Below are 22,486 nucleotides of genomic sequence, written 5' to 3' on the forward strand. Positions count from 1 at the left end.
GATGAATCGGCTTATCTGGATCCGTTCCAGTCGGGCTTCAGGCCTGGGTACAGCACGGAAATGGCATTGGTTGCATTGGTTGAGGATCTCTGGAGGGCTCGGGACAGGGGTTGCTCCTCTGTCCTGGTCCTATTAGACCTCACAGCAGCTTTTGATACCATCGACCATGGTATCATGCTGCACCGGCTGGAAGAGCTAGGGGTGGGAGGCACCGTGTTACGGTGGTTCTCCTCCTTCCTCTCCGACCGGTCGCAGTCAGTGTTGGCAGGGGGGCAGAGGTCGACCCCGAGGCCCCTTGTATGTGGGGTGCCACAAGGGTCGGTCCTCTCGCCCCTTCTGTTCAACATTTATGTGAAGCCGCTGGGTGAGATCATCCGTGGTTTCGGGGTGAAGTACCATCAGTACACTGATGACACCCAGCTGTACATCTCCACCCCGGACCACCCCAATGATGCCCTTAAAGTGAAGTCCCGGTGCCTGGAGGCTGTACGGATCTGGATGGGGAGGAACAGACTCAGGCTCAACCCATCCAAGACCGAGTGGCTGTGGTTTCCGACATCCTGATATAGACAGTTGGTGCCATCACTGACTATTGGGGGCGAGTCATTGGGCCCCACAGAGAGGGCTCGCAACTTGGGGGTCCTCCTGGACTTACAGCTGTCTTTAGAAGAGCACTTGACGGCTGTGGCCGGGAGGGCGTTTTATCAGGTTCGCCTGATTCACCAGTTGCGTCCCTTTCTGGATCGGGACTCGTTAAATACGGTCACTCATGCCCTCGTCACTTCCCGCCTGGACTACTGCAATGCTCTCTACATGGGGCTCCCCTTGAGGAGCATCCGGAGGCTCCAGCTGGTCCAGAATGCGGCTGCGCGGGTGGTTATGGGAGCGACAGGGCGCTCCCTTGTGACCCCCTCCTGCGCGAGCTGCACTGGCTCCCGGTGGTCTTCCGGGTGCCCTTCAAGGTTTTGGTTACCACCTTTAGAGCGCTCCATGGCTTAGGACCGGGGTATCTACGAGACCACCTTCTGCCACCAGTGGCCTCTCACTGACCAGTACGCTCCCATAGAGAGGGGCTCCTCAGGGTGCCGTCGGCCAAACAATGTCGACTGGCGGCCCCCAGGGGGACAGTCTTCTCTGTGGGGGCACCTGTCATCTGGAATGAGCTCCCCCCGGAGATACGGAGGATCCTGGACCTGTGCGCTTTCCACCATGCCATTAAAACATTTCTTTTCCAGCAGGCCGGCCTGGCCTAACCTCTCTTTTAAACTTTTTAAACTTTTTAAAATTCTTAAATTGTAAATTTGTCTTATAAACTGGGGTGTTTTAAATTTCATTTTTTGGGCCAATTATCTAATTGTATTTTAATGGTTTTTTAACATTTGTATTATATGTATTTTATTTGGCTGTTCACCGCCCTGAGTCCTTCGGGAGTAGGGCGGTATACAAATTCAATTAATAATAATAATAATAATAATAATAATAATAATAATAATAATAATAATAATAATAATAATAATGCCTAGATCAGCTCTAAACATAAGAAAGACTAGGAAAAAGGTGGCATAGATATGACCCAGCAAGAAATAGATAATATTATATTAGGAAAGGAGGAAAGAATGTTATCCAAGATTTATAAACTCTTAATAAATTACTGGATAGGGGATGAGATTGTTAAAAGATTCAATGATTGCCTGGGGGAGAAATATTGGTTACTCAATTGAGTTGGTAAAATGGGAAGAAATATGGACGAAACAACTGAAACTCCTGATGGCAACCACTTACAAAGAAAACTCGTATAAGATGGTGGTATAGATGGCATCTCCCTCCTGCCCAACTATCCAAAATGTTCCCAGGACTCTCCCCAAACTGTTGGAAATGTGGGGAGATAGGTACTTATTTTCACGTATGGTGAACCTGCCCCAAGGTAATTAAGCTTTGGAGACTTATACAGGGATGGATATTAGAAATCACTGGATATAAATTACAATTGAAACCAGAATACTATCTATTAAATATAAGGCCAGATAAGATAGGCACGAATACATGGTGTTTGATTGTATATATCATAACTGCAACAAGAATATGTTTTGCTCAATATTGGAAGGGGAAAGACTTACCGGCTGAAGATTTGATTTTGGGAAAAATTATGGAATATGTGGAAGCTGACAGGTTAACAAAAATTTTGAGAGATCAAAAGGATTCCACATATTTTCAATGCTGGGACCAATGGTATACTTGGTTGAATAATAGAATAAAAAGAAGATAAGGTTAGTGTAGATTTTATATCTTATTTGTATATTTTGACTGAAGTTAATATATTGTTTAAAGCTCCCGTTGCGATCTGTATGTGAATAAATACTTTGTTTGTAAAGAAATAAATAAAAACTTTAAAAAAAATCGCGTGAAGTGATAATACCACTTTATAATATCCTGGTAAGACCACATACTTGAAATACTGCATCTAGTTTTGGACACCACAATATAAAAAAGATGTTGAGACTCTAGAAAAAGTGCAAACAAGAGCAACAAAGAGGATTAGGGGACTGGAGGCTAAAACATATGAAAAACGGTTGCAGAAATTGGGTATCTGTAGTTTAATGAAAAGAAGGACTGGGGTGACATGATAGTAGTCTTCCAATATCTCAGGGGTTGCCAGAAAGAAGAGGGAGTCAAGCTATTTATTTATTAAATTTATTTATTGCTTGATTAAATTTATATGCCGCCCCTCTCCGGAGACTCAGGGCGGAGAGGGGCACCTAAGGGCAGGACAAGAAGTAATGGGTGGGAACTCATCAAGGAGAGAAGCAACCTAGAACTAAGGAGAAATTTCTTGACGGTTAGAACAATTAATCAGTGGAACAACTTTCCTCCAGAAATTGTGGGTGCTCCATCACTGGAATTTTCCAAGAGATTGAACAGCCATTTGTCTGAAATGGTATGGGGTCTCCTGCTTGAACAGGGGGCTGGACTAGAAAACAGCCAAGGTCCCTTCCAACTCTGTTATTCTGTAATAGACAAAATCCCAGCCCAGCCCTCTCACCTGTCCCTGTCTTGAGGAATGAACTCATCGCTCTTCCAAGAGCATCTCTTTGATCCAATCCAACTCCAGTATCCTTGGTTTTCCTTTCTGTTTTCCTCAAGCTTATCACATATGATCCTAACCTCTAGTTTTGCCACACAGATTGTGTCAGGCATGCCTCCTTTCAAAACTCAAGAAAGAAAAACCCCGACTCCATTTTCATAGAGAAAGGTACTTTTACTGAGTATGAACTGAATGCAACCAAAGAAAAGAAAGGTCTGAAGCAAAAGGCGCAACAATTACATATAGAAAGCACCCCCAAAGCCTTCCCCCAACTGTCCAGCATAAATCATCCAATCCACAATTCCCCAGGGGTCATGTGGGTGCAATGTCTGGTGGTGCCATCCTCCTGCTATGCCATGGCAGTTGAACTTGACTTGTTATCAGCTTCAAAGAAACGCTGAAGCAAAGTTTCTCTCTTCTCCTCCACTAGCTCACTTCCCCCCTCCCAAGAATTCCAATAGCTCCCCCCTCCCCCCGTTTCATGGCAGCCGAGCAAGCAATGAAAAAGCAGAGGCTGACAGATTGGCTGCAAGCCTCTAGAGAATGAGGCATTGGGGTTGATCTGAACCTACCTGGGTTTTGGAGTCTGGTCGAAGCCAAGGGAGGACTCCATTGCGTCTCAGCTCGGCCATTTTGGCATTCAGCTTGTGAGCAAGGATAATGGTTAGAGGCATGCATTCTTCCGTTTCATCAGTTGCGTAGCCAAACATCAGGCCCTGCATGGAAGGAAGATGGGAGTATTCTTTAGTACTTTGCTAGTTTATTAAAGGAAAAGAAAAAAGAAAATAAATTGCAAAGGAACCTCAACCTATGGTTCATAAGATACTTTTTTGGTCTTCTATAGTATCATAGATCTTTCCCGTTCATTAACCCCTTGCAGTTCCTGGCTATTCTTTCTTTCTTTCTTTCTTTCTTTCTTTCTTTCTTTCTTTCTTTCTCTTTTGAAAAATATTTTTTTTATTTTTTTTTAAACATAAACATAAAATATATCTTTTAAGAACGAAGTCTTGATCCGGTCATAGATAGGTACAATCGCTTACATTCCTTTAACAAGCTCTATTCCCAATTTCCCCGTTACATCTTTTAAAATTAAAAATCAAAACAAATGTTTTTAACACAAATTCTAACATCTTAATCTAAACCAGTCTATTATATCACCAAAATCTTAATTTCCAAATAAACTCTACTCGTTTTTTTTATCCAATTATAAATCAAAATTCTATCTAGCTTAATTCCCTCCCTTGCATCTTTTAATATTAAAATCAAAAACACAATTTTTAAAAAATATCCTAACATCTTGATCTAAATGTTTACCTTACTATTTTATCACCACAAATCTTAGTTCCCAAATATGTACAACTCTATTTTTATTTCAATTTATGAATCAAAATTTTATCTATATTCCTTAATCTCTAGACCCATTTAATCAAATCTTTAAATCTTAAACTTTAACAATTACACTTAATTTTCTTAAATTTGTCATCTAATACACATTTCAATTTACACAGATTCATCTCATACTCATTTTGCTTCATTTTAGTTGTCTTCCAACATATTCTTTTTCACCCTGTATTATTTTAGGTATTTTCCAACATATTCTCCTCTATATCTCCAACTATTTGTTTGGCTGGCTTCCAGCATATTTTATTTTAGCTGATATCCAGCATAATCTCCTCCGTATATCCACCTATTTTTTGGCTGATTTCCAGCATAGTTTGTTTTGGCTGATTTCCAGCATATTCTCCTCCATACCTCCAACTATTGTTTGGCTGATTTCCAGCATATTTTGTTTTGGCTGATTTCCAGCATATTCTCCTCCATATCTCCAACTATTATTTGGCTGATTTCCAGCATGTTTTGTTTTGTCTGATTTCCAGCATATTCTCCTCCACCTCTCCAACTCTTGTTTGGCTGATATCCAGCATATCTTATTTTAACTGTTTTCTTTTCAATATATTTAATCTATTATTTAACTATTTCCTAACTATTTCCAACATCCAATATGTTGGGTGACTCCCAACATATTTCTTAATATTAATCATTTCTAGCATACAATAAGTTCAACCACAATTGTATATCTTGTTTTATCATCCAATAATACATTAATCAATCAAATTTAATCATATTTATCATTCTCAACTTTGTTTACAATTTAAAATTAAAACATATTATATCAGGCATATTCTCTTCTTATTCTCTCATAATCTAATAAGTTTTCTTAGGGTTAACTCATATTAGTATATACTCTTGTATTTTTATAAAGATCTCATTTATAACCACCTTTACATCAATTTTCTATTTTAATTACTTTCTTTTATTCTCCATCTTTATTATTCTATAAACACCTCCTGTTAATATTTAAAAATCATTTAAACATTTGAACATTTATTTATTTGTTCGACTTGTATGCCGCCTTTCTCCAAAGACTCAAGGCGGCTTACAATGCATTTAAAAACCATATATAAAAATATATAAATTAAAACATTAAAAACAATTAAAACCCATTCACATCATTCATGGCCGGATCTCACCAGATCACAACAGCGAGATCAACGGCCCCAGGCCTGCTGGAAAAGTCTTCACTGCTTTTTGGAAGGCCAATAGGGTGGGGATGGTCCAGATCTCAAGAGGTAACTGGTTCCAGAAAGCTGGGGCAGCCACAGAGAAGGCCCTCCCCTGCGGGCCCACCAGCCGGCACTGTTTAGCTGACGGGACCCGGAGGAGACCAACTCTGTGGGATCTTACCGGTCACTGGGAGCTATGCAGTAGAAGGCGGTCTCGGAGATAACCTGGCCCTGAGCCATGTAGGGCTTTAAAGGTAATAACCAATACCTTGAATTGTGACCGGAGACCAATAGGGAGCCAGTGCAGCTTGCGGAGAATTGGTGTAATGTGAGTGTACCTAGGTGCCCCCACGACAGCTCGCGCGGCTGCGTTCTGGACCAACTGTAGTCTCTGAACACTTTTCAAGGGTAGCCCCATGTAGAGCGCGTTGCAATAATCTAACCGTGAGGTGACAAGGGCATGAGTGACTGTGAGGAGAGCCTCCTGATCCAAGTAGGGTTGCAATTTAAACATTACATTTTAATTTTATCTATTTTATTTCTTCATTTCCCTATCTGTCCATAAGCATTCCACTTTAAAATCCGTGTTTCCAAGTTTGAAACTCTATACGTCATTTCAATTCTTTTGTAACATCTGTTCCATATAAAATCCATCAGCTTTCCTTCTTTTGTTCCTGCGCCACATCTTTTATTCCTGTGCCAGTTAGTTTCGATTTTAATAGTTCCATTATATTTCTTCTTTCTTTATCAAATCACCCATAGACAGAATAGGAATCTCCAAAATCCAAAAGTCCATAGTTATTTTCAAAATAATCCAAAACAAGTAGCAAGTCAGAATATTTCTTTTTCAAGCAGAAGGCGAGTCTCTACAATCCACACTTTCACTTAGTCACAGCAATCTCCATTTTGTATCCATTATGTAACCATCCGTTTGTCTCTCTTCTTTTAACTTTTAAAGGTGCTAAATCCATAGTTATCGCTTTTTGTTTTTTTCTTTTTCCAAGGATCAAATCAATTCCATTTTAAAGAAAAACCCAATTTTCTAGTATATTAATAATCAATTCTACCAAGTCAGCCTGTACCAAGGCAGATTCCTTAATGGGTCTTTGTCTCCTTTTATTACTTTGCCAGATCTTCATGCCCCACAAATCTACAGCTGCTATTTAAAGCTGGGGGTCTTATTGGTAAAAGTCCATACTCAAGTGTTGTTTCCAGCCAGGGTTGGTGTCACTCACCCGGCTTCGAAGTACCTCATTGTTTCTTGTTTCCTCCTGCACAATTCTTTTCCCGGTTTGTTGCGGCTTTGTCCCTGCCGCTGCCGACCAGAGGGTTCCCTCTGGCCTCTGAGGAACTTGCCTGTTCCTCTTGGCCGTCCGAGGCACCCCTCTTCTTCCCTCATCCCTGCAAGACGGGTTCGGTCCAAAGACCCATCAGCGGCGGTTCGTCAGTCGGGGTTTTCGCAGGGCTCATCAGAGCCTGCTATTTCCCCGACTGCATCGCCACGATGCCAAACCGGAAGTCCCTTCCTTCCTTCCTTCCTTCCTTCCTTCCTTCCTTCCTTCCTTCCTTCCTTCCTTCCCCAAAATGGTAGTTTGCATTTAAGGAAAAGAAATCTTCTAAGCAACTTTTGATATAGTCACTTTCTCTCAAGATGGTTTGAAATCTTCAGAGCCTTGGATGGATGATCCATGACATAGAAGCACTTTCCTGTGATCTCACTGATCATGGGGTATGTCTAGTGAAAAAGAAGGACTAGAGGTGACATGATAGCAGCCTTCCAATATTTGAGGGGCTGCCACAAAGAAGAGGGGATCAACCTATTTTCCAAAGCACCAGAAGACAAGACAAGAAGCAATGGATGGAAACTAATCAAGGAGAGAAGCAGCCTTGGAAAAGTTAAGCAGGGTCAGATCTACTTGGAAATCCTAGGCTGTAGGTTGAACTGGGAAGTAAAAAGTAAACATGCCCAAGGAAAAGGCAAGAGTAGTTCTATCCTACCCCAAGTAAAATATGCAGGCCTTTCTACTTATTTATTAAATTTATTTATAAAGTCAGCACAAGTCAAATGTATATCAAAGAATGCTTTATCTCTACAGTAAGACACCTTTGGCTGACAGATGAGAAGTATTACAAGAAGGGCTTGAGGAAGAAAAGCAAATTATAGGCTAAAATCCCACTACTCAGAGTAAATTAATGGGAAATGTTAATATGTAAGCCATCAACTCCTGCATGCCTGACCCTTTCCTCTGATTTGCCAACTGGGGGGAGAAGGAAGAGGTGACCGTTTGACCCCTGGAATAATTGCTTTTTACATTCCTGAGTTCTATCTCTGAAGCTGTACTATGAATTTCAACCCCAAGATGCTTGTTTGTGTTCCGAATCCACAACCAAGAAAAGATCTACTTTACACCTTCGGGTGATGTAAGACCTTCAGGTCTTACCTGATCTCCAGCGCCAACGTCTTCTTCATTCCTGTGTAGATGAACCCCCTGGGCGATATCAGGCGACTGTTGCTCCAAAGCCACAAGAACGTTACAGGTCTTGTAGTCAAAGCCTACAGAGTAGAATTCCATTACTCGTACAGAAACAACTTCAACAGGTTATGCAATGTAGAGTTTTAAGGAGGATCCCAACACTACCCAGGAAGTCAACACAAACAGCTTTGATAGACTACCCCATTTCCTCAAAAATAAGACCTATCCAAAAAATAAGACTTACCATGCTTTTAAGTGTGCGCCTAATATAAGCCCTACTCCAAAATAAGGCTTACTTAAGAGCCTGTGCAGCTGGCCACTCGCCCATTCTGTCTGGTTGCTCGTGGTGCCATGGCCATGAGGTGAGGTGGGGGTACTGGTGGAGCTGCCCCATGCGCCCCACACCAGCTTACCTCAGGGTCCCCGCAGCCATCCACACCCTGATACCTGCCTTGCTGCGGCAGCACCAGCACACACTTCTGCTTGCTCACAGCCCCCAAGGAGCAGGAGGCTGAGCGGGACACTGGAGCCGCCACCGCGAGGTGAGGCGGGTGTCGGGGTGTGGGTGGCCTGGTTGCAGGATCCTTAGGTAAGCTGATGCAGGGTGCATGGGGAAGCTCCATCCCCTGCCTCCGCAGCACTGATGTGCCAAGCGGCCTCCTGCCCCGCTGTGAGCAAGCAGAAGAAGTGGGCATATACAGGAGGTACATGAGGAACCCCCCCATAGCCTCCAAAAATAAGCCCTAGTGCCTATTTTGGGGCCCAAAAGAAAATAAGACCTGGTCTTATTTTTGGGAAAACACGGGTAGTTGCTAGAAATCCTGAGGCCAGTTGGTCAAGCCAAGCAGGCTAGAAAATGTCAAATCAAGAACGGTGACGCAAGGATGCTGATGAAATGATTTGTGTGTGAGGGGTGATCCAACCTTGAGATAACCTTCGACTGGCCCATAAATAGCTTTCATCTCCCTGTGGAAAGAGCTGGAGACCTCTTGCTAGTAAAACCCAAGCATTGCTCAACCAAGTTGCACCAGTCTTTTTGGTATCCTCGCTAAGCAAACCAAGATAAGAGTCAGATTTCCTTTTCTTCATCAAGATGGGCTTCTATAGTCAAGCTCTTTTAGTGTTCCACCAACCTTTAGCTGAATCATCGTAGCCTATGTTCATAATTGTGTCTCGCACAATCTGCTGATAATCCACAACAGCCCTGGAGGTGATCTCACCACAGAGGAGGACCATTCCTGTTTTACAGACTGTCTCTAAAGGTGAAAGAAAACAAGTTGGATACACCAGAAGATACTCAGTAATAAACTACAAGACTGAGTCTATGGAGGTTCTCCATCATCCAGGTCATGGTTATCCCAAAGGTGCTTTTCCAAAAGGCAACTGGACGTTTTTGGTTTTTTCTCTGAAAACATTTCAGAACTGAACTGAGAAAGCTTCTTGGATGAAAAGTGAAAGCTTTGGTACAAAGCTGTGGATGTCTTGAATGCAAAGGTGAGAACCACCACCTGTTTATCAATGAAATTATGCTGTCATGTGTTCTAAGACTCCTTTGTGTAACTCAAATAAGCATTATATTCATTCCAATACATCATCATCCTAATCTCACTCACACACATTTTGTTATAACCCTATCAAATTGTTTGCTCTGCTGATACAATAACTCACTTTTTACAATCCCTTAATTCGGGGTAGAGTCAATGTGATTGAACAGAGCTGAGCATTTAGTGGCCAGATACCCTTCCTGACACCTACATGGAGTTCACAGCAGATTTTTTTTTCTTTGCACCCTAGGAGAAATATCTGTCGCTATTTAGGATTGAACTCTCAACCTTCCAAGTGTCCACCACCAGGTCACCATGCCGCTACGCTCTGTGGCTATGCTATGCTCCACCCCACTTGCCCCACCCACTTTTCTTTTGTGTCTGCCTCCAATACTAAAATTAGGTTGTGTTACAGTGAGAGGGTGTGTAGGCCAACCTCAAAGATTCTCCAACTGGATGAAATCTGGGAAATGATTTGGAAATAGCAACTCCACACTTGGCACTTCTGCTAAGGGTACCCCCAACCTATGGTACTACCTTCAGATGTTCTGATGGCCATTAAATGTGGAATGTTTGTCTTGATAAGGAGGAGAAGCCACCTCTTACCACAAGCAACTTTGGCATCTGGATCTTGTTTCAAGTGGGCATCAAGGACGGCATCGCTGATCTGATCACATATTTTGTCTGAAAGAGAACAGGGTTGGATATTTGAAATGAAAATATCTATCACAGAAAATTGGGACTCTTTTTGCCCCATTAACCTGCAAAAAGAGTAATCCATTCATTCATTCTGCATCACTTAGCTGCTGTTTTTTTTAAAAAAATAGTCAATAGGGAAATCAGTATCTGAACTTAATTCTGCCAGTCAGAAAGCAATGGTGGAATCTAACGTCAACGTATTCCAGTCACACCTGGTGTTAGGATCAAAGAAAAAACATCTCTGCATCAAAACAAGCTCTTGGCATAGTTTTCAAATATACCACTTTTGAATCTGCTGCTCTCCAAAAGATGGTTCAGATGAGTGATTTGTCCTTCTGATGCAGAAACAAAGTAGAAACAAAGTTTATTTGATGCCATTCCAACGGATTAAAACTTGACTGTTGCTAAGGGTGTTTGATTTTGTGTACTGGTGGTGACTCCTGCCATCTCTCTTGTTAACAAGTGACCCACAGTATTCAGGCATTGATCTAAGCCAACAGATGAAGGTAATGGGGTTTGGCCAAGGCTTGGAGCATAGATTGCATATGCTGCTTTCTATGTGGCTACTAAAGCTAGATATCTTTTTACTTGATGATGACATTTTGATGAGGAAAAAGAAAAGAGAGGGGAGTGAGGGGAGGGGAGGGGAGGAGACGAGAGGAGACGAGAGTGAATGAGGGAGGGAGAGAGGGAGAGAGGGAGGAAGGAATCTGAGATCACGTCTTCCAGCTCAATTGGACTCAAATTCCATAATCCCTAGACAACAAAGCTGATGACAAAAGGAAAGGAAAGGAAAGGAAAAGAAAGGAAAGGAAAGGAAGGGAAGGGAAGGGAAGAGAAGAGAAAGGAAAGGAAAGGAAAGGAAAGAAGGAAAGGAAAGGAAAGGAAAGGAAAGGAAAGGAAAGGAAAGGAAAGGAAAGGAAAGGAAAGGAAAGGAAAGGAAAGGAAAGGAAAGGAAGGTCAGTGTCTCCCCTCCTCCTTCCATCTCACATTATTATCTACAATGGCTTTTGTTTCATAACACTCATTTCTAGTGATATCGGGCTTCATTTTTTTCTAGTATTGAATGGTTGGTTTTCTTTGGTCAAAGCAATGTAAATCATCCTTCTCCAATACTGTATTTTGAAAAAAAGCTAACCTTCTTCCTTGTGTCTATGGAGATTCTCTATCATCCAGGTCATGGTTGTCCCCCAAAAGTGCTTTTTCAAGAGGCAATTGGACTTTCTGGTTTTTCCTTGAAGACGTTTTGCTTCTCATCCAAGAAGCTTCTTTAGCTCTGATTGGATGGTGGGGAATGGAAGGATTTATACTCCTTGCAGACAGCTGGACATTTGCATTCTTCTTCCTTGTGTGGAATCCATTCCTTACATCTGGACATCATAACAAGGAAGATCATTCAACTGGCCATTCTAACTATGGTCTAAATGTCTAATTTGTCTAGGCTCCAATAATCGTTTGTCCTGAGTTATTCTCCAAATCTCTTTTGTTCAGTATTACCAAAGTTTATTCTCTCAGTGGCTTCCTGCTTATTGTAGATTTTTTTTAATGAGAAATATCGTGGAAAGAAAATCAGAAAGAACGGTTTATCCATTTCATTTCATATGTATGCCAATACATTGGTGCCAACAAAGCACATTCGTTTGTCCCTACAGGGGAGACCAAATGAAATTCCAGCAATCAGATTACACAAGGGGGAACTATTGACATTTCTGTTGAAATTCACATGTGAAATCTTGGTGGAAGAGGTTGTGTTTAACCTGACTTTATGCCAGCAAATTTTAGAATGTCCTTATTCGATTGTCCCCAAATGAAGAAGAATGATGTTAAAGACTCACTGAGGGAAAACAATTTGCCCTAATTGATGTGTTTGTCAAGCTCATTGTGTGCTCTTCTCTGACGTTAAACCCTCAAATATGTGGGTCAACCTATAACCAAAAGCAAAAAAAAAAAGGATAAATGAAGGTTGACACTGCGTCTCTTAGAATTCACTTGCAATAAATATAAACCTGAACAAAGAGAGCTTAACTTTGCCAATCTAGGTTAAATGAGGTAAACTGGATCACATCTGATCAGTACTCAGCTATAGGCTCATGGGAAGCTGAGCAAACCATGATAGAAACCAAATTTCTATCTTGGCCAAAAAGACCACATGGATATATCCGTGAACTTAGGAGTTGAGCTTGGCTCAAAGGAGATGTCATGTTTTACATAAATGAAGAGACTCTGGTCATTATATGAACTATTAACCTCATTTTTTCTAATGACTGAAACTTGGATGCATTTTGAAGAGCATGGCACCGAATCTAATCAAGATGCCTTCCTATGAAATCCTATGCATGTCTACTCAGGAGTGACCCCAGTGTGTATGAATTTATTTCCCTGCAACACAACTAGAGGTGGACCCATTAGACAAAGTATGATTGAGATCTTAGTTCCTAGCAGGTCTAGCAAGGCCAATAGATGATGGAACTTCAAAAGATGATGTTGGCGTTACAACATGTTCTATGTCCCATAGAACATTTCTTAAGTCCCAGCTGACTTAAGAAATGGCAGAAAATGCTGTTCCACGCAAAATTCAAGCAAAATTCAACTGCCTTGTTGGAAGGGAGGTGGGTGCACAACCTTATCCCTTATCTCGGGTAACACTGAAAGAGAACTCACACTGTACTCTTGCCCAACGTGATAGCCTCCAAGTGTTCAGCCTACTATCTGTATACTAAAGGTTCATGATTATACATTATTTATACATTGATCATTACGTCAGTGTTGAGCCTTGGTAGTACTAGGGTTTAAGGCACCCTGTTATTAAGCTGCTTAAGACCAGCTGCCTGCAATTACTGCAGGGTTCGAATCTCGCCAAGGCTCAAGGTTGACTCAGCCTTCCATCCTTTCTAAGGTAGGTGAAATGAGGACCCAGTTTGTGGGGGCAATAAGCTGACTTTGTATAAATATACAAAAGGATGAAGGCTATTGCTGAGCACATTGTAAGCCGCCCTGAGTCTTCGGAGAAGGGCGGCATATAAATCAAATTAAAAAAAAAAAAAATATTTCATTTCTTTAAAATCCCTTTCAAACTGCTTTTAGCTGCTCAGTCTTCTAGTGAAAGCAGCAGATCCATCGAAATTTCTCCCAAAACTTATTTTGGGAATATGAAGCCACTCCCCAAAAGGTCTTGACTCTTACACTTCCCGGTGTCTTTTAAGTCTTTTTAAACTCAATGAAACTAACCAATGAGATGGCCAAAAGGGAGAAAAAATTGCTAACAATTGTCATATTGCAAAATATCCTTCTTCGCACTGTACCTGTCTGGCTGGTCTGAGCTGTGTTTATTCCTGCTTTGCCAGTTTTAGACATTAAAGGATGATGGACTTGGACAAGCCCATGAACAGCCTTTTGAAATATAGCAAGAATCAGTGGTTCACATTTCCCTTAAAATAGTTTTTTTGATACCTCTATCAGATTGCAATTAAGCCTTTTAAATGCTTTCTCAATAGAACTTCAAACAGCTTTTGGATTGGGAAACTAGACAGTTCAAAGTAAGAAGCATGCACCTTCTTTCTTTCTTTCTTTCTTTCTTTCTTTCTTTCTTTCTTTCCTTTCTTTCTTTCTCTTTCTTTCTGCCTCCCTCCCTCCCTCCCTCCCTCCCTTCCTTCCTTCCTTCCTTTCCTTCTCTTTATTCCTCCCTCCTTCTCTGTTTTTGATTCCTGGAGACAGCCTGGACAAATGCCTGCAGTTTTGTTGGTAAGGTTTTTTTCAGAAATGATTTGCTTCTTAGGGCTGAGAAACCCTAAGCCACCCAGCTGGTGTTGTGCTTTAAGTGGGACTACAACTCACACACTCCATTGTCTAGCCTAATGCCTTCACCACTACACCAAAGTGCCTCTCTCATTATACTCTATATTCTCTCATATTCTCTCAGTTTGGGTTGTATCTGCTTGGTTTTTGCCTTGGGTCTCAAAAAATAAAACCCCCACCAACCCAACATTGCCTATCATATAAGAACCTCAGGGAGTCTATTCTGAGTTTTAAAATGATATTTTGTGAACTGTGCCACCCGTTTCCATCAAGTCCAATGTGGTGGCAAGCTTTGGTCTGACTATTCTATAAAATAGTTCATCCCAATTAAGGAAGTGAAACAACAACAACTGGTTGAATCTTTTCATATAGTAGTTGCAAAACAATGCTGGTGTTTGCCTTGCCAGCTTCAAGTCCTTCCAGAATTATGGATTGGGAAAAGCCACTCAAAATGTAGAATTTACTCTACTCCTCTTTCATTATAAATGAGCATTCTACCTCTTGGTGAACAGAATTGATAAAAAAAATATGCATAGCTCCTAGAATTGAGCATCTGACTTGGTCCATCATTAAAATCTGTCTGTTCAAGGCACCTCTAGCAAGATTGACTTGAAAGAAGTCCCACCGTTATAGCATTCATGAGCTTTCCTCATTATTATTATTAATGTTTAAATGTCCTTCTTTAAATCGGATTGTATTATGCACTACAATCTCTGTCACTGTTTTATGCTTCTTGTTTAAAGAGGTTTGCGCCTCACTTTCGTTCAAAAGTGGACTTTGTCTTCAAAGGGCCCGAGAAGCCGTTTTGAAATCTAGAAATAAATAACTTTACATTAATCATGTGATGAGTTGTACGAATGAGAGGCCATTGTGGGTCAAACATACCCTGAAATGGATAGCATGGATCCTGGAAGAAAACTAACCTGACGTCACAAGGCATCAAAGCAGGACAATGGAGGATGAGAATGAAAAGGACAGTTTTATCCAGTTCATTAGAGTCTAATGATTAGATAGATGTTAACATCTGAAATTTTAAATCAAGAGCAAGAAATATCCATATCCATGGACATTTCCATACATATTTGTTTAATGAAAGGGGTAGAAACAAGAAGCAGCCAAGCTGCAAAGAAAATTGGCCTTTAGAGTCAGCAAGAACAACCATGGATAAGACTCAGAAGATATAAATTGTGGTTCTCTAACCTCCTGGTACTGTTTCAAAGGGTCCCACTTGTGTGGGAAAAAACAAAAAGTTAAATTTGGAGAGCAGAAAACATCCCAGGGAGTTTCAGTTAGTAACGTCATCGATTTCCTTTCGGATAAATGGTTATGATTGTTGAAAAATCTGGGTCCAAAACAGAAAGAGAATTTCAATTTCAAATCTTTATTGTCAGTGCACAACATATGTACAATGAGATTGGTTGAGCTCCCTCAATGCAGAAGCCTCTCCTCCATGATAATTCATGTCATTATCTCAGCTGCTTCTGACACAGCATGAACATACAGGCAGTCCCCAACTTACAACAGCTCATTTAGTGACCATTCCAAGTTATAATGGCACTGAAAAAATGGTCCGTTAAAAAAGACCCCGTTATTAACTCAACAACCACAGTGATTCGTGTAAGCATTTGGGTGAGCAAGCTTGTAAAAATTGGGTGAAGCTCACTTAAGAGCTTCCTGCTTAACAACAAACTCTACTTAGCGATTGGACAACCATTTGTCAGACATGGTATAGGGTTTCCTGTCTAAGCAGGGGGTTGGACTAGAAGACCTCCAAGATCCCTTCCAACTCTTCTATTCTATTCTATTCTATTCTATTCTATTCTATTCTATTCTATTCTATTCTATTCTATTCTATTCTATTCTATTCTATTCTATTCATATTCCATATTCCATTCTTACTTCTATTCTATTCTTACTTCTTTTTGTGCAATTACGCACTCCGGTCCCCAAGGCTTTACTCGTTCCCCAGGAAGCTCAGACTCTCAGGGCCTGGGCCTTCGGTTGATGTTGTGCAATGCCAGATCCGTGGTAAATAAGGCCCTCCTCATTTACGACCTTATTCAGGAGGGGGGAGCGGATCTGGCGGGTATTACGGAGACCTGGTTGGGCCCAGAAGGGGGGTTGTCCCTGACTGAAATATGCCCACCGGGTTTCCAGGTGTTTTATCAGCCAAAGGTCCAGGGTAGGGGCGGGGGGGTGGCGGTTATTATTAAAGAAGGTCTATGTCTGAGGGAGACCACTGTACCTCAGATAGCCGGATGTGAGTCCCTCCTTGTGAAGTGGGGTCGTGTGGTGAAGATGGGCCTGCTGATTACGTACTTGGCTCCCTGCTGCGTGGCAGCGGCCCTGTCCGAGCTGCCTGACGTGATAGCCAGGATGGCGGTTGATACCCCCAGGCTTATGGTTATGGGGGATTTCAACCTGCCATCTGTCGGTGAAATGTCTATGGCAGCTCGGGAGTTCTTGGCTTCCATGACGGCCTTGGACCTGACCCAAGTAGTTCAAGGCCCTACTCACATGGGGGGACACACTCTGGACTTGATTTTTGTCTCTGGTCAGTGCCAGAGTGATCTGGAAAGAGGGGATTTAGTCATCGAACCCTTGTCATGGTCTGATCACTCCCTCCTTCGCATGGACTTTCGAACCGCTACACCTCACCGCAGGGAGACGAAACCAAGTGGTTCCGTCCCAGGCACCTGATGGACCCGGATAGATTTCTGATGGAGCTTGGGCCATTCCCTGAGACTCTGGCTCATGGCACTACTGAAGAGCTGGTGGCCACCTGGGACAGGGTGGCCGCCGGAGTTTTGGATCGTGTTGTGCCTTTGCGGCCTCTGACCCGGTGCCGATCTCAATTGGCTCCCTGGTTCTCCGAGGGGCTGAGAGAGATGAAATGTCGGAAAAGACGCCTGGAGAGTGATTGGAGGGCCAGTCGCTCCAAATCTCACCGAACACTGGTGAGGTCTCATATTAAGATCTACCTAGTGGTGATAAAAGCGGCAAAATTTAACTATTTTTCCGCTCTTATCGGGTCTGCAGAGAACCGCCCAGCAGCCCTGTTTAGGGTGACCCGCTCCCTCCTTCACCTGGGAGCGAGGGAAGACCCCTTGCAGGGTGGCGCTGAGGATTTTGTGCAATTCCTGCATGACAAAGTCACTCAGATTCCGGAAGGTCTGGACTCTGATTGGGTAGATCTGGATGGAGTGATGGAGGGGAATCTTCAGAATGTTATCTCGGAGGGGTTTTACCCTGTGACTCCCGAGGACGTGGACAGGATTCTGGGAAGGCTTAGCACTGCCACATGTTTGTTGGATCCATGTCCCTCCTGGTTGGTGCTGGCCTCCCGGGAGGTTACACGAGGCTGGCTCCAGGGGATTATTAACACTTCTTTGAGTGAGGGTTACTTCCCCCCCCCTCTTTGAAAGAGGCGGTGGTGAGGCCTCTCCTCAAGAAGCCTTCCCTGGACCCGGCTACATTAGCGAATTATCGCCCAGTCTCCAACCTTCGCTTCGTGGCGAAGGTTGTTGAGAGTGTGGTAGCGCGACAACTGCCCCAGTACCTGGATGAAGCCGATTATCTAGACCCGTTCCAGTCGGGCTTCAGGCCAGGGCACAGCACGGAAACGGCATTGGTCACATTGGTTGATGATCTCTGGAGGGCTCGGGACAGGGGTTGTTCCTCTGTCCTGGTCCTATTAGATCTCTCAGCGGCTTTTAATACCATCGACCATGGTATCATGCTGCGACGATTGGAGGGGTTAGGAGTGGGGGGAACCATGTTGCAGTGGTTCTCCTCCTTCCTCTCCGACCATACACGGTTTGTGTTGGCAGGGGGGCAGAGGTCGACCTCGAGGCACCTTGTGTGGGGGGTGCTGCAAGGGTCTGTCCTCTCGCCTCTTCTGTTCAACATTTATGTGAAGCCGCTGGGCGAGATCATCCGTGGTTTTGGAGTGAGATTCCATCAGTATGCTGACGACACTCAGCTGTACATCTCCACTCCGAACCACCCCAATGATGCCCTTGATGTGATGTCCTGGTGCTTGGAGGCGGAGAAACAGGCTCAAACTCAACCCTCCAAGACTGAGTGGCTGTGGCTTCTGGCGTCCCAGTATAGTCAGCTGGCGCCATCGCTGACTATTGGGGGTGAGATCTTGGCCCCCACAGAGAGGGCTCGCAACTTGGGTGTTCTTCTGGATGCACGGCTGTCTTTGGAAGAGCACATGACAGCCGTGGCCAGGAGAGCTTTCTATCGGGTTCGCCTGATGCACCAGTTGCGTCCCTTTCTGGACCGGGATGTCCTGTACACAGTCACTCATGCCCTCATCACATCCCGTCTGGACTAGTGCAACGCTCTCTACATGGGGCTCCCCTTGAAGAGCACTTGGAGGCTCCAGCTGGTCCAGAATGCGGCCACGCAGGTGATTAAGGGAGTCATTTGGCACTCCCATGTGACCCCCCTCCTGCATGAGTTGCACTGGCTCCTGTTGGTCTTCCGAGTGCAATTCAAGGTGTTGGTCACCACCTTTAAAGCGCTCCATGGCTTAGGACCGGGATACATATGAGACCGCCTTCTGCCATCAACAACCTCCCACCGGCCAATATGCTCCCATAGAGAGGGGCTCCTCAGGGTGCCGTCAGCCAAACAATGCCGACTGGTGACACCCAGGGGGAGAGCCTTCTCTGTGGGGGCACCAGCCCTTCGGAATGAGCTGCCCCTAGAGCTTCGTCTTAGCCCCGACCTGCGTACTTTTCACCGTGCCCTAAAGACCTTCCTGTTTCAGCAAGCCGGACTGGCCTAATATGAATTTTAAATGGGTGTATGTGTGTTTTAATTGAGGGCCAAATTGTATATATTTGTTTTAATTGGTTTTAAATTTTATAAATTCATGTGTTTTAATGTGGCTGTACACCGCCCTGAATCCCCTGGGAGAAGGGCGGTATAGAAATCCAATAAACTCTAAACTCTAAATTTACAGGACACCCTGTCAAGGACCACAGAATGATAATCTCCGCCCCAAAACTGTTAGACGATGCTAATTTAAAAAAAAGAAGAGCGGGTATTCACGTACTTGAAAGGAAATCCCTAAATTATGTTGGGAGCTCGCAATCCTGAACATGTATCTAAGTATAAGAGCTCTGATATAGTCTGCCCTTCTGCAGAAGAACGTTGAGCTATTTCCATCCGCTGTAAGCATGTACTTGTCTCCGCCATGCCCAGCAGAGAAAATAAACCTGGATTGCAGTATCAGAACATGGAGTTTGGCAAACTGCCTTCTGCGGCCTGCTCAAGGAATCTTGTCATAGTACTACTAGTAGTAAGCAAACCATCAGGTTGGTTTTGACAATTCAGGAGAAAAAAATGAGACGAGCCACCGATCCCTTTGTTTCCTGTCTCGAACCAATGGGTGATTAAAAGGACAGGCGGAATTGGGAGTAATATGTAGTGTGGTTGCTTTGGGCAATGGCTGTTTCATGACAGAGGTTCCATGTGGACGAAATCCATGGGGCCAAGTTCAGGAGAAGATGTGTGCCTTTCTCTTTCCTTTTCTTCCTGACTTTCTTTTAACAATGTGGAAATGTTCAAGGGATCCTTCACTAAAAATATGAGGAGCCAAAAGAAAAACCCCTTCAGATATGGTGAGGAAGGAGGAAGCACAGGTTGTTCTCTTCCATGACCCCCACCCAAACATTTGAGAAAAATATATTTCTTTCATGTTTTTGCCCCCTCCTCTTAATTGGGCTCTAGGATATACCATAAACAGAGCCAACCCTTATTAAGGTATTGACTTGGGCACAATGTTCTACATATCTTCGGAGAATAAGTGCCATTGAAATCAACCAAAAGGAATGCACAGGATTGGAGACTGACTACAATTCTCTATGCTGAACTTAGACCCACTGTTTTCTACAAGGCTTGTTCTCTCAGATAAACCTGCCCTCTAAGGTAGGAGGTGTAACTGTTCTTGGCTCTTGTCCACCTTCTCCAGGTCTGGTGCTCTGAAGGCGCCCTACTACCAAGGGTTCAAGGCCCGTCCGCCAAAAACTAAGTGCAAGAAATAAATCCTATGACTGACAGGAGAGGATCATAAACGTGGAATAACAGGGTTGGAAGAGACCGTGAAGGTCTTCCAGTCCGACCCCCTGCTCAAGCAGAAAACCCTGCAACATTTCAGGCAAACGGTTGTCCTCTCTCTTCTGGAAAAAACAAAAAGAACTCCAGGGTTGTTTAAAACCTTATTTAAAAAGCTCCAGAGAAGGAGTTTTACTTGCGGGAACGAGAAGCCGCAGGATCTCTGACTTCCTCGGATCTATCTGGAACGACTTCCAACGGGGCCCTTGTCCAAGCCTTACCTGGATGTCCTTCTCCGACTGATTCCGACGTGAACATGAACGCCCCTTGCTCTTCGTTCAGCGTATGGTCCTGCAGGCAATCTAAAGTCCCGTTCATGATGGATTCGGACGAATTTCTTTGGGGCAGGAGGGGGGGAGAGAGGCGGTTGGTTCTCGGAGAAAAGAAGCTCTCGGGGAGGTGGGCGATCTCCCGCTCTCAAGGCAGAGCAGGCGAGCGGCGCGGTCTCTTGGCCAGAGGCGCAGAGTCTTCCAGGTTCCAGCTGGCTGCGTAAAAGCGCGTCGCAACCACCTTCGCCTGCTTTCTCCCTCTCGGGAGCTGTCACGCCGCCTGGCCTCTATATATGGAAAAGCGAAAGTGCCTCGCTCATCATGTGAGGAGCACGGAAGAGCCCATTCCCTGGCAGGATGAGGGGGAAGCAGGCCACGCGTGGGGGAGAAGAGGGGAAAAAAAGCAAGCGGCAGCCGAGAGTTCCCCTGGCACCAAAATTTCGCCCAGCCTTGCGCTCCTGTCTCTGCCCCCGGGAGGGATTTTTTTTTTTGTTAAAGGAGCAAGGATGCGGCCAAGCTCCGAACAGCCCCCCCACCCCCTCCCCTCCTTGGAGGAGGGCGAAAAGTGAGGAAAGAATCCTGCTCTCTCTCGCCACCCTCAGGTCCGCGAGTTTGTGTTGTGTTGTGTTTGTATAAGGATCCGGATTAAATGGAGCGGATGGCTTGGTTCTTTTTCGTTTAAGGCGCCCGGCTGATGCAACTGGGGAAAACCGAGCTGCAAAATCACGGACGGCCCAAGTGGGGCAGCGCAAATTTCAAGGATCTGGGTGTGTAGGTTTTAGGAACGCAAGATGGGGTGGCCCTGAAGTTAGGGAGTCGTGTGTTTCTTTCTCACTTTGACAGAGTTTAGAATGTGAAGATCTCTGGTTTTAATTCCAAGGAGCAGATGCAGTAGAAGAGCACGATTCGAATGTTGTCTGGATTAGTTTTCCTCCAAACGTCCCTCTCACGAATTTGGCAAACCCAAAGGGAGGAAAACCCAAGCTACAAACGAATGCATTCATAAATCTTAGGAAATTAGGAAATACAGAGCAAAGAGAATTCAGGTAAGCCAAATGGTTTTATTAACGATTTATACAACTCCACTCCCTTGTAGCACTGATGACGTTACCTAGTTGGGCCACGAAATGTCTGCAAGGAAACAACCAAGTTCAGGGAGCACCAAGGACCCCACAGTCCTCCTCCTCCTCTTCCTTCATCACTGGAGGTTTTTAAGAAGACACTGGACAGTCACTTGTCTGAAATGGTATAGAATGTCCTGCTTGAGCAGGGGGCTGGACTAGAAGACCTCCAAAGTCACTTCCAGCTCTATTCTGATTCTTCTCCTCCTTTCCCCTTCTCCTCTTCCTTGTCCTCCTCCTCTTCTCCTTCTTCCAATCCACAACCCCCCCTCCCTTCTAGCACTGATGATGTTCCCTAGTTGAATAATAAAACATCTGCAAGAAAACCACCAAACTCGGAGAGCAACAAGAACACCATAATTCAACCTTATGCTACAAATATTCTCTTCTATTGACATATAACTTTTATTCTGATTTTTCAACATCACTGAAAGCTCACCTAAGGGACAATGATGGAAAGGAATAGCAATTTTTAATTAATGCCAGGTTTAGAATTTATTTGTAACCTTTTGGGCAGCTTTGGGGCTGTCACTGAAATTCAATTGAATGGGGACTCTAACATTTCTAAGTGCTAAGGTGCCTAGTTGCACTTAGGAAAGACAAAGACAGGGATATTTAATTTATTTTATGCTCTGATCACAGCTTCTACTCCAGAGTGACTCAGGGTCCAGAGAAAAATGACAAACTCCTACCTTAAAGATTCAGTTTAACTGCATTCCGCAGAAATTCAACCCTACCTTGTAACATTTTCTCTGGCCAATCGAGGCCCTTGTAACTTTTCCCAGATACTTATCATGAAGAAAAGGATT

The 22,486-nt window shown here is 43.7% G+C and overlaps 2 protein-coding genes and 1 pseudogene across 5 annotated transcripts in view; 2 read left to right on the forward strand and 1 right to left on the reverse strand.

The window, feature by feature from the left end:
• Positions 1 to 21,123, reverse strand: part of LOC117675759 (S-adenosylmethionine synthase) — a 60,224-nt gene extending 39,101 nt beyond the window's left edge. For 2 of the 3 annotated variants that reach the window (XM_087872333.1, XM_034434724.3), the window contains exons 1-5: positions 20,509 to 21,123; positions 10,271 to 10,348; positions 9,254 to 9,376; positions 8,088 to 8,200; positions 3,655 to 3,798 (exon numbers count right to left, since the gene is read on the reverse strand). In XM_087872333.1, coding sequence (XP_087728459.1) covers positions 3,655 to 3,798; positions 8,088 to 8,200; positions 9,254 to 9,376; positions 10,271 to 10,348; positions 20,509 to 20,605 — 555 coding nt within the window. In that variant the 5' untranslated portion in view covers positions 20,606 to 21,123. Of the gene's footprint in view, positions 1 to 3,654; positions 3,799 to 8,087; positions 8,201 to 9,253; positions 9,377 to 10,270; positions 10,349 to 11,501; positions 12,289 to 20,508 lie in introns of all 3 variants that reach the window. The other variant, XM_087872332.1, reaches the window with a different exon arrangement.
• On the forward strand, positions 16,088 to 16,728 carry LOC148113210 (uncharacterized; annotated as a pseudogene).
• Positions 21,090 to 22,486, forward strand: part of LOC117675760 (uncharacterized) — a 55,431-nt gene continuing 54,034 nt past the window's right edge. Inside the window, exons 1-2 of one of the 2 annotated variants that reach the window (XM_087872327.1) lie at positions 21,090 to 21,323; positions 21,437 to 21,602. The gene's annotated coding sequence lies outside the window, so the exon portion shown is untranslated. Of the gene's footprint in view, positions 21,603 to 22,486 lie in introns of both variants that reach the window. The other variant, XM_087872329.1, reaches the window with a different exon arrangement.

This window comes from Pantherophis guttatus, chromosome 6 (genome assembly GCF_059756535.1).
Source record: "Pantherophis guttatus breed Tessera chromosome 6, ASM5975653v1, whole genome shotgun sequence".
Classification (NCBI taxonomy): domain Eukaryota; kingdom Metazoa; phylum Chordata; class Lepidosauria; order Squamata; family Colubridae; genus Pantherophis; species Pantherophis guttatus.